This window comes from Protopterus annectens, chromosome 2.part0 (assembly GCF_019279795.1).
Source record: "Protopterus annectens isolate FY-2018-M chromosome 2.part0, PAN1.0, whole genome shotgun sequence".
Taxonomy (NCBI): domain Eukaryota; kingdom Metazoa; phylum Chordata; order Ceratodontiformes; family Protopteridae; genus Protopterus; species Protopterus annectens.
In genome coordinates, this window is record NC_056728.1 from 912,867,415 (window position 1) to 912,879,908 (window position 12,494).

At 34.4% G+C, this 12,494-nt stretch overlaps 1 protein-coding gene across 2 annotated transcripts in view; it reads right to left on the reverse strand.

The window, feature by feature from the left end:
- The window catches only part of ADAMTS3 (ADAM metallopeptidase with thrombospondin type 1 motif 3), a 3,677,303-nt gene that overhangs the window by 2,969,283 nt on the left and 695,526 nt on the right, over positions 1 to 12,494 (reverse strand). For both annotated transcript variants that reach the window (XM_044061162.1, XM_044061161.1), the window contains exon 6: positions 12,025 to 12,168. In XM_044061162.1, the coding sequence (XP_043917097.1) occupies positions 12,025 to 12,168 (144 nt within the window). The remainder of the gene's footprint in view (positions 1 to 12,024; positions 12,169 to 12,494) is intronic.

The following is a 12,494-nucleotide window of genomic DNA, read 5'->3' on the forward strand; positions in this document are numbered from 1 at the left end:
GCTTTCAGTGTATTTATGAATGGAAGGTTTATGAATGGAAACACCTAATACACTCCACTAGGTATGGACATCAATATAGAATCTGACTGGCCAGCAGATGTTTAAAGTTCTGCTAAGAACTTTTAGATTAGTATAATGTTAACAGATCTGAAGATGGGTTGAGGAAACCTGAAAATGCTCATCTTTTTCTTGGTTTACTTGCTTTTATTGAGTTTTATTTTGTTTGCTCCACTTCAAGAATGAAGACGACTTTTATGCCCAATTCTGTAGTGACTGCACTGTTTTTTTACCTTTTAATTTTACTGACTGTTCTACAGTGTGTTTTTCTGGTGGCTGCTCCTTTTATTTTTGGATATATATATATATATATATATATATATATATATATATATATATATATATATATATATATTAGCGGGAGGGTGGGGTATGAATCTTCCCATATAGGGGTACAGGGGGGACTTGCCATTTCAAAAATGTGTTTTTTTTTTTTTTTGGTGATATGTACAGGCCAACACGGAAGGACTGTGGCTGACCAAGTTTGCAGATGACTGCAAACTGGGCGCCATAATCGACTCTCCAGCCGACACAAGCATCCTCCAAAAGGGCCTCATAGAAACAGACAATTGGTGCCAGAGCCATGGCCTCAAGCTAAATGCCAAAAAGTGTATAGTCATCCCCTTTGGCAAAAACAAAGTGCCCACAAATTACCACATAGGTGGTAATCCGTTAAGTACAGAAGAAGTAATTAGGGACCTGGGGACCCAAGTTGATAGCAATCTCTCATTTGACAACCACGTGGCCAAAGTGGTTAGAAAAACATTTTATATAGCCCACCTAATCATGAAGGGATTCACATCTAGATCAGGGAGGTCATCGTGCCTCTTTACTCATCCCTCATCAGGCCCATAATTGAGTACAATGCCCCTTTTGGGATGTACCTTACCAGACACCTGCAGCAACTGGAAAGACCCCAAAAGTACCTCACCAAGAGGATCAAAGGGCTCAAACAGATGCCATATGCTGCCCGGTTAAAGAAACTCCAGCTCTACTCAGTGGCATACCACCTGTTCAGAGGCGATCTGTGCCTGACGTATAAAGCCATGTCCAACCCGGAATTAATGGACATGCTGCACCTCAGAAAATCCAAATCCCATCGAGCTACTCGCTCGAGAGACTTGAATCTCAGCACTGAAATAAATAGGACATGCTGGAGGGACAGATTCATAACCCAGAGGTTCCCTTCACTCTGGAATAAAATCCCAGTCCAGGTTAGGCAGAGTCCCTCATTGACTCTCTTCAAGAGGAATCTTGATGAGTGGATGGGAGATCGTAGGTTTACCCCGGGTATCACTTCTGTGTCACTGTTAGACAGAGGCACAGTATACTAACCTCGAAAAAGGGCATAGCAAAATAAATTTAAAATGGGTGGCGAAAGCCAAACACATTCTGGCTAGGCTTATAAATACCCTAGGGCAGATAGCCTAGTTTTACATGTGCTAAAATTGCTCAGTAACATGTTGATGTTCACAAAGTCAGCATTTATTTTAGATGCCACAAGCTCACAGAGTTTGAAGGACTACATTTCTTTAAAACCAGTGTTAAAAGACAGGGTTAGTAGAACATAATACAATGTTTTAGCTGTGTGTCAGCTGCTTTGGTTGCCAAAAATAATTTTTCTTACAATACCAATTTCAGCGATAAATAATTTTTCACAACAATGTTTTGGATAGCATGGTTTTAAATGCTGTTGTGTGTGGACAAGATTAATATTCATGTATTTAAATTGTTACCTAAACTGTTTTTTATTGGATGTTGATTTATTAGGGTATGTATTTAACATCTAATGTGTTAGGCTTTTACTTACTCTGATGATGCCATAATTTAATGGTGAAAGCGCTTAGTAAGTGAAGTTCTATGGTGTATTTAGTGACTTTTTATTTATTTGTTTTTTTATTAAATCCTCTGCAAAGTGCTTCGGACATGGTTCTTTTCATTTTTACTAGTTTTTTACCCTTTGGGTAATTCATTTTGTGAATTTTGTCTAAATCTCGAAACAGGCTTTAACATGGGTTGAGGTGGTGGCAAGATTCATACTTCAGCAATGTCGGGTTCAACATTGTTGCCATTCAGCCTTCAGACTTCGACTTGAAGTGGATTCGACCGAACCCACTTTGAATTTCTCATGCCAAACCATATATATATATATATATATATATATATATGTGTGTGTGTGTGTGTGTGTGTGTGTGTGTATAATTGAAATCAATTCAAATCTTACAATGAATAAAGCAATAACTGCTTCAGTGTTTCAGACATGGTAGACAACATCTCACATCTCCAAACGAGTTCCCACATTACCCCTTAATGTGCCAGCAATATTCTCTCCACCACATGTACATTTTATTGTTATAGGCTAGTATAGGCCATGCAACTACATTAAGTCTAAACTATACTTTATAATACCTAACTACTGTCTTTAGTATCTTGCACAGAAGTTGCAGGAGAACAAATGCTATGTACATTAATTTTACTGTTCAGCTGTATAGCATTACTACAAAGATTCTCTTAACAGCATGTTTGTTAGACTATACTACATATACTCCTTTCAGGATTTTAGTGCAGACATTTTGCAGATACCTTACAATTAGGCCAGACTTCTTCCTATGAGTAGTGTAATCCTTCTTCATTCATTTGTTAAGCATTGACATATATGTATCAGCATTTATACTTTTACACATTTTGCTTTTCTACTCTGTACAAAGTATATTATGTCTGTGCTTTTAGGTGCTGTTATTTAACTCTGCAGTTATAAGATGGATTTTAGTCTACGTAATGTTATTTCACTTGTCTGCTTTACTCCAAGTACGACCATTTTCAGCCTACAATAAAATGCAACACAAGTTATTTGTGCTTTGTTTCTCAAATCACTGCACAAGCATATTCTTTTTTTTTTCAATAATCATTTTTTATTATTTTTCACAACCATATTACAAATTCACACATTATATACAATATATACAAAATGCTTCCATTGGTTAATTTCACATATATATCAACCTCATGTATTGATCAAAGGTACAGCACTAACAATCAAAAGGAAAATAATAATAATAAAAAAAAAAAATTCAACATTAACAAATCCAAGCCAACAATCTGTCTTTTCTGTACATTTTCTATCTAATCTAAGGTTGATTTAGACTATATTCTGGTTCCCGAGAAAAAGTAGATAGTAACCTCTTAAGCCAAAATAATATTATAAATTTGCTCCCAGATTTTTATGTTGTTGATATTTTTCTTGTGATCACTAGTTAACAGTTTATGCGCTAAGATGTGTTTTATTGCCAACAATCTGAAATTTTCCCACGATGTCTGGGCTGGGTTCAACCAATTTGTGGCTATATATAATTTCATTAATAGGCAAATATTCATAATTACAATCGTTTTTGATTTATTTAGATTCTCCAGGGGAATATGAAGAATCATAAACTCCCAAGAGAGTGTTGAATTTTGGTAACCCATTTTTTGTAATTGCAATTTTAATGAATTCCACAATTTATAAATGCACTTACAACTCCAGAACATGTGAAGCAAATCTGCTGTCTGATCAAAGCAATGTGGGCATAAGGGTGAATTCTTCGCATCAAATTTGTGCAAAGTGAGACGAGTATAGTATGCATTGTTAAATATCATCAGCTGCGTAAATACCAATTTCTGAAGGGATACGGACTTTAATGTTAATTTAAATGCCTCCAATATCTTATTGTCGTCTGGGAATATCAATTTCTCTCTCCAGTAACTCGATAAAAGAATATGATTATTATACTTCCTCTCTTTTATCAATTTATATGCTGCGGTTATATATTTTCTATCCTGCAACAGCGCTTCCCATAGATTACGAGAAATGATTAAATCTTCCCCTTTCATTTCAAAGTTGTTAAAATAGTTTATAACCAAGTCTTTTAGCTGTCTTACTATAATTAAATAGGAAATAGGGAGTTCTATTTCTTTTAAAATATCCTGTACTGGTACTCCTAGAAAAGGATATAAATAGAGTACAGTTAACTCCATGATTAAAGGGAATTTCTTTAGATCAATCAATTGACCACCAATTGTTAAATTTGGGTTCCTATGAAATGGTTGGAAAACCATCATATATTTTAGTAAATTTAAGGAAGCGAAAAGAGTTTGAATTGCCGTTACATAACTTTTGATGTGCTCCATTAGCTTATATTTACTCATTGTCCAATTATTTAAAAGGGTAATGCTTTAGCGTTGACTCCCACTTCATTTATATGCTTGTATCGTTAAAAGCACCCATTTGGGTGTCCATTTTCTATTATCACTATCGAAGTAAGACGTCTTTAAAATCCTATTGGCCTGAATCACTAAATAGTACATTTCGAAATCCGGTAATTCCAGGCCCCCCCCTTATTTTTTGGAGCCATCAATTTTCATATGAAATTCTCGTATTCCTAGGTTCCCAAAGAAATCTTCCCAATCTTATATGAAGCTGTTTAAAGAATGTTTTGGTAATTCTGAGTTGTGCAGCTCTAAAAATATATAACATTCTAGGAAGAACATTCATTCTTATGATAGCTGCTCTTGCCATCATCGGTAACTTCAATCTACTCCATCTTTCAAGATCCAATGTTATTTGATCTGTAGTTGACTTTACATTGTTAATAAAAAAATCTCTATTTTCAGTTGAGAAGACAATTCCCAGATATTTTATCTTTTCTTCTGTCAATACTTGTCCTATTAATGGTAGCATTTAAAAAGGTGTGGGTGTCTTTAATGGGAATATTTTAGATTTTTTAAAATTTAGCTTGTAATTGGAAATTCTCTCAAAGATTTCTATTGCAGCTAATATTTTTTCAGTATCGGAAACAGGTGTGGTACAATATATGTTTAAATCATCTGCATAGGCAGCCATCCTAACCTTTATTCCATACAGTACAGGAGAATTATAAACAACATTTTGCTTAAGGTGTAAAAGTAAAGGCTCCAAGTAAAGATTAAATAAGATGGGAGATAATGGGCAGCCTTGTCGGGTACCATTTATGATTTTTATCTTATTCGAGCATTCGTGATTTATAAATAAATTTGTGTATGCATTTCTATACAGTATCCTTAACATTGAGATAAACTCCTGCGGTATATTAAATTAAGGTAATGTATCAAATAAATAATCCAAATTAACCCTATCAAATGCTTTCTGAGCATCAATAGTTAGGGCATACAAATTCAGGTTTTTACATTTCGCATAAGAGATTAAGGTATGGAGCGGTAAGGTATTATCCGTGATCTGCCTCCCATCCATAAACCCCGGCTGTTCCTCTGATATTATTGGGTTTATTACCTTTTTCAGCCTACTCGCCAGAATGGATGTCATGATTTTCATGTCCATATTTAAAAGTGATATAGGCCTGTAATTATCAGGATTTTTGGAATCACCTTTCTCTTTTAATATCAGAACTGTCCTTGAGGCATTAAAATGAGGATCATTAATTCTATTTAGAGTGATATAATTAAAAGTCTGTGACAATACACTGCTCAAAATCTCACTAAAAGATTTGTAGAATTCCGAGGTCAAACCATCTGGGCCTGGGGCTTTGTGAGGCTTCAGTTTCTTGATTGTTTCGGACACCTCCTCAACTGTAATCGGTTTGATTAAATCTCTATGAAATTCTTTGTCAATATTAGGGAAAGTGATTCTCTGTAAAAAATCTTTTCTGTCTTTATCTTGCAAGAGTGTCTGCTTCTCACCATAAATCTGATTAAAATTTTTTTCAAAGGTCTTCAAGATATCCGCCTTGTCAGTATATGTAGTATTGTTATAGTGTATTTCAGTAATTAATCGTACACATGCATATTCAAATAGTTGTAATGGAAATATAGATTGTTAATCAGCAGTAGAAGCTATTTGTTTTGTAAAAATACTGTACTGTCTGCATGGCCCACATAGTGGCTGAAATGCGTCCGCGATGGTACAGAACTGCTGTTAGACAGATGAAGCTGCAGTAGAAGATGAAATTAGCTGCAAATGGACCCCATATTTTAATGAACTTTCATACATGAAGCATCTGATGAAATTAAAAGTCAGTTTTAAGAAACAAAAATGCATATCATTTAGTGTTGCAATAAACACCTTAGAGTGATTACCCAGTGTCAGTATCACTTTTTTTTTTTTTTTTTTTTTTTACTTTTTATTGGTGTGTATTGTGATTCTTGACACTATACTGGGGAATATACGCATGCATCTATATACACACAGGGAGAGACACAGATGTGTGTGTGTGTGTGTGTGTGTGTGTGTGTGTGTATAGTTCAATTCAGAAATTCCTTCTTCATTAAAAACTACTTCGATACAAACAATCCACAAGACCGAATCCCAAACAGTCTAAAAATATGAAAATATTAAGCGCTTTCTTTCATTAAAATGCTGTTAACCAGTCGACCTTCATCACAACAATGATGGAATGAAATAAGAACTGGTGGGGAAAAAATTTTACATTCTGGAGGGGGTGTGTCCTCCCAGTCTAATCCAATTAAGGATGTATCATTAAGGTTCCCATTGAGTCCAGGGGGCATGTCTGAAGACGCTTTTAATTGCAACTCCATGAATATAGTCTACCTTGCAGTGTATGTGTGTGTGGCAAAGTGTTTTATGTGGGCAAAACCACAAGGAAATTAAGTGACTGTATTAAAGAACACAGACAAGCACTTAGAGAGACATTAAGAATGCTCTAGCTAAATACGCTTACTAATGCACATTGCAAAACTTTCCATTTTGTGGTTCTTGAAAATATTTCTTTGCCTACTGGTGACTGCAATCCCCTTCTGGAAGTTAAAAAATTAAGATGACAAGTTAAATTACAGGCAGACATGCCCCGTGAACTCAATGGTAACCTTAATGTTAGAAGCATCCTTAATTGGATTAGATAGGGAGGACACACCCCCTCTAGAATGCAATTTTTTTCCCCCACTACTTCTTACTTCATTCCACCATTATTCTGATGAAGTTTGACTGGTTAACACTATTTTAATGAAATAAAGGGCTTAATATGTTCATATTTTTCAGATTGTTTTGGATTCTGTCTTGCGGACTGTTTGTATCGAAGTAGATTTTAATGAAGAAGGAATTTCTGAATTGTACTTTTGATCTCCTTACTGTGCCATCTTCCAAGGTATATTATTTGTTATAGACTGTAGTTTTGCCTCAAAGACTGTGGACAGTTTTCCTGAGTTTATATATATATATATATATATATATATATATATATATATATATATATATAAAATGCATATACATACATGCATACACACACACACACACACACACACACAATATAGAGTGATGTCTGAATTTTGGAGTATGTATTACACCAATAACCCATGGCTGGGTGTGGATAATGCTGGTGTGGTTTGGTCATGAGGACAAAGCCTTTGTGACAAAACAAAACCAGCCATGGGTAAATCCAGCATTACCCACACACAGCCATGGGTTATTGCTATTACACAATGACATTATTTAAGAAAAAAGTTACTTACTTTTCTTAAATAATGTCTTTGTATAACTGTGGAGTGGTGTTCTTCCACTTTTTCCCAGTATTATGGGGCTTTCCTTAGGTACTGCACATGCATATGAGAGTTGTGTTGCCATGCTCACACAATACATCAGTGCTTTGGAAATGAAGCAAAGGAGAAAGGCAGATCTCTGGTGCCCCTTTTTTTTTTTTTACATAAATACTGAAATTTGGACATTTCATATGAGAGAGCTAAAAGAGAGAAAGAGAAAGGGCAGAGAAAATAACAAGGAAAATCAAGTATGTGTCTTTAGTTTTGCATAATTTACCTGATTTTCCTTGTATTTTCTCTGTCCGTTCTCTGTTGTACCTGTGAATTGTTCAGATTTCAAAGTTTTTTTTTTTTTTTTTTTTTTTTAAATCAAAAAAACTGAAAAGCTCTGTAGCATATATTAATAGAAGAAAGTCCATGTGACCAGACTTTTTTCTATTTACAATGGGCATGCTGGGTGGGCTGACCAATTAACGTGCACTTTTTTGAATGTTAATGGCCAGTCGTTGTATAATTGGAGATACACAACAGTGTAATGTTCACAGTTACCAAACAGGGAACTGGCAGTGGAGAAATGGAAGCTAGCTTAACTTATGTTGGTGATAAACTATTTTAAATCCTTTTTGTTGTAGTAGTATAGACTGTAGTCCACAGCCCAGGCTGGTAGCTTAGAGCATGAGGAAATAATGGACTAAAAGACTCATACTTCTGGGTGCATGCATGAGGGTAAAACCCAGAGAGAGACAACTGGACACAAATAAATGGCCTGGATTTTCTATTTAACTTACAGTATTTTATTTTGCCAAGTTTTATGTATTTTCCAGGCAAAGTATACTTAATTTGGAAAATAACCTGGTGTGTTCATTGACTTATCTAAATCTTTTTGATATATATAAAAGTATAACATTCAAACTACCAGAATTCTGGATGCTAAAACATGTACCAAAACAGTTAAAATTACAAAGATTCAAATACATAATAATTTGAATGGAATCAATAAAAAAAACTTGCTTTTTGCAGGGGAGGCAAACCCCCCTGCTAATTATATACACCAACTCTGAGATTGCACTACAGTGGGGAAAGGGCAAATCTCCTGATCCCCACTGCACCAAAATATTGTAAGCCTAAACAGTAGCAACGTTCAAAAAGTTCCTCTTTGAACTTTGCAGATGATAATTCAAGTGTTCAAATTCTTGAGTTTCATTGTTTGAATGGAATATATACACACATACACATATACGTGAACGTTCTGAATCTTGCATTCTTAAACAGTGACATTAGGAAAGTTAATTTTGAAACTCTGCATGGGATAATTCAAGTTCCCAAACTCTTGAGGGTTTGAATGCATATACATTATACACACAGACACACACACACACACACATATATATATATATATATATATATATATGTGCGTGTGTGTGTGTGTGTATAAACACACACACACACACATACATAAACCACAAAGAATTCCAACCATCTTCTATTCTCTATATAATTTAATGAAGCAAAGCTTTTGAGTAAAACTATGTATGCATCTAAAACACCATAGTGCATAAAATCATTTAAAAATCATATGCAAGCCAATTACATACATCAAAACTGGTTTCAGGCTATTCATAACATTCAACCAGGTGATGAATCAACTCTGAAATAATTTATCCATTTATATTCCGCTAATTCCATGAGAGTTATTAAATCACCACCATATTTATCCATATGTATTTTTTGAATAACCCTAAACTTAAATATATGTTCCTTGCCCATAAATTCATTGTGTTTATATAATGCGCTCATTTCAACACACCTACACATCTTAGACAAGTGTGAACAAATCCTTTTTTTCAGCTTATAGTGTTAGTCTTCCCTATATAAAAACAAGTACATTTTATACAATTTACAAGGTATATCACATTCTCTGTATAGCATGTTGCTATCACCTTGAAAATTAACTTGTTTTTACTGATGGGATGAATAAAATCATTGTCTGTATTTATATAACTACAACATGTACAATTATAACAAGTTATAGTCCCATTTCTATTTGTCGATAATTGTTGATGATCATATATGCAATCTTTATAGCACAGTCATTGTTTAACATTCTTCTCTCTCAAACAAAATTCGGTTTGGCACCAACTATTTTTATAATATTTGGATTCGATTTTAGTATTGACCAATTCTTTTCTATAAAATTCCTAATCTCAGATGTACCCCTATTACAGTTAGTGATATATTACTTGTATCAATATTTTAAGATTTTATACATCAGTAAAAACAGGTTCATTTTTAAAGTGACAACAATATGCACTACAGATAATTTGATCTGCCTTGCAAGTTGTATGAAATGCACTTTATATAGGGAAGACTAACTGTAAGCTGAAGGAAAGGATTTGTTCACACTTGTCTGAGATATGTAGATGTTTTGAAATGAGCACATCATAAAAACACAATTAATTCATGGGCAAGGAGCATATATTTAAGTTTAGGGTTATTAAAAACATTCATATGGATAAACATGGTTGTGGTGATTTAATAACTCTCATGGAACTAAAGGAATATAAATGGATAAATTATTTTAGAACTGATTCACCACCAGGGTTGAATGTTATGAATAGCCTGAAAGCATTTTTGAAATTGAATCAGTATATATTTTAAATCACATTCATATACCCAGGCTCTGTAACTTTAAAGATTTTGAAAGTGCTGTGAACATATCATGTGACTTTTTTATGTATGTAATTGGCTGCCATATAAAGCCGCGGTGGTGCAGCAGTAGCGTTGTCACCTCACAGCAAGAGGTTCTCCCGTTCGATTCTCGGCTGGAGCGCCTTCTGTGTGGAGTCTGCATGTCCTCCCACAGTCGAGTGGTGTTCGAAAGACATGCGTGAATGGGCTTGCCTTTGTTGAAGGTTGGGCATCAGGCTGGCATCTCGGCACCGTATAAATCTACTGCCAATCTTTAGTGGACCAGAGTTCCACTGTGGTGACCCCTAACCAGGAAAAGCCAATAGAGGAACCAAAAAAAAAGAACAACAATTGGCTTGCATATGATTTTTAAATGATTTTATACACTATGGTATTTTAGATGCACTAATAATGAGTGTTTTACTCAAAAGCATTGCTTCACTAAATGATATAAAGAACAGAAGATGGTCTGAATTTTTTTTGTTGGTTTATTACTTGCTGCTACTGAGTTTCATTCAGCTGGCTGAGTTAGCTTGTTACTGTTTATATATATATATATATATATATATATATATATATATATATATATACATATACACACACACACACATATATATATATATATATATATATATATATATATATATGTAGATATAGATATACACATATACACGTTTGTGCACATGCATGCATGAGCACGGACACACACACACACACACACACACTGCAACTTCTGAGAGAATATGTAAGAAAGAATGGTGAGGGGCTTTAGGGTATGATAAACTTTCTGCTGTAAAACTGATTAATTTGTTTGATTTTTTTCTAAAATACACTTTTTGAAATTACCCATAGACACACAGCGAGTTGCTCAAGAAGTGTCCATTTCTGACTTGTAAAGCATACCTACAGATAAATGAATATTAGTAATTTTAGTCATTTATCATGTAGTGGGGAAGCACTGAAAGATACAATACTTATATAAAATATACATTTCTAATTTTATATATATATTTACACAGACACACACACACACACACACACACATATATATATATATATATATATATATATATATACATGCAAATCATTAAGTTAAAGGGTGTACGTCTCAAATATTCTTGTCATTTCACAAAACACACATGCTTGCTGTTGGCACAAAACAGACAGCTGGATTTAGGGAACATCTTTTTCCACACTGTTGTTTGGTCTCATAGCTGGTGTGTGTACATATGTTATTACCACATGTCAAGAGGTGCAGGTATGCTTGACCCTCCTCAAAAAATACTGTTTTCTTATTTTTTCTTGCATTCAACTCTTTGTACAGTCAATTAACTTAACTGCTTGCGATTCCAGAATTATGACATTCGTATGCATAAAGAAAGAACACATAGGTATAACAGCAGCAAACACCCCCTCTTTTCTCCATGATATCACTGTACTGCAGAAAACATTTCTCAGTATGTTTGCGTACACTGCAGAATAAAATAAAATCCCATACAACCATACATTTGTAAGAATGCAAATGTTGATAGTTCATATGTAACACTACAACAAGAAGTAAAGGTTGGCACCTGTGCATTGTATCACTCTCTCTCTCCATATATATATATATATATATATATATATATATATATATATATATATATATATATATATATATACATATATACATATATACATATATCTGTTACAGATAATTTACAGTACTAAGAAAACACAGAATACTACATTCTAAAAAAACAAATATTCACTTACCGGATGTATCTCCTGAGCTCTTCACCACTGCAACGGGACCAGTGGTAACGGTGAAATGCAGCCTGAACCAAAGGAGCCATTACACTTCCCATTGATGTTTCATCGCCACACTGGTTACCTTGACCGTCATGCTCCATACCCAACCTGCAAGAGCATAATTACAGAATACATATCTCAGCTGACCTGACAGAGAGTGACAGAAATGATGTATTGTAATAAGTTTCATGTTACTCCAAACTGACTACGAATTCTTGGGAATTACAATGAAATAGCACACACACACGCTTACACTTTAAGATTGCACAGCACTCTACTATCACTTTTTAACAATCCTGTTTGTGTTATGTCATTTCGTAATTTGTTACTGTCTGTGTAGACTAAGAAAACTGTACTGCAAATGACATCCTGGACCCAGGTATGCCAAGAGACCATTCTGCTCACCTTTGCAAACTGTCTTTGATGTTGTAAAA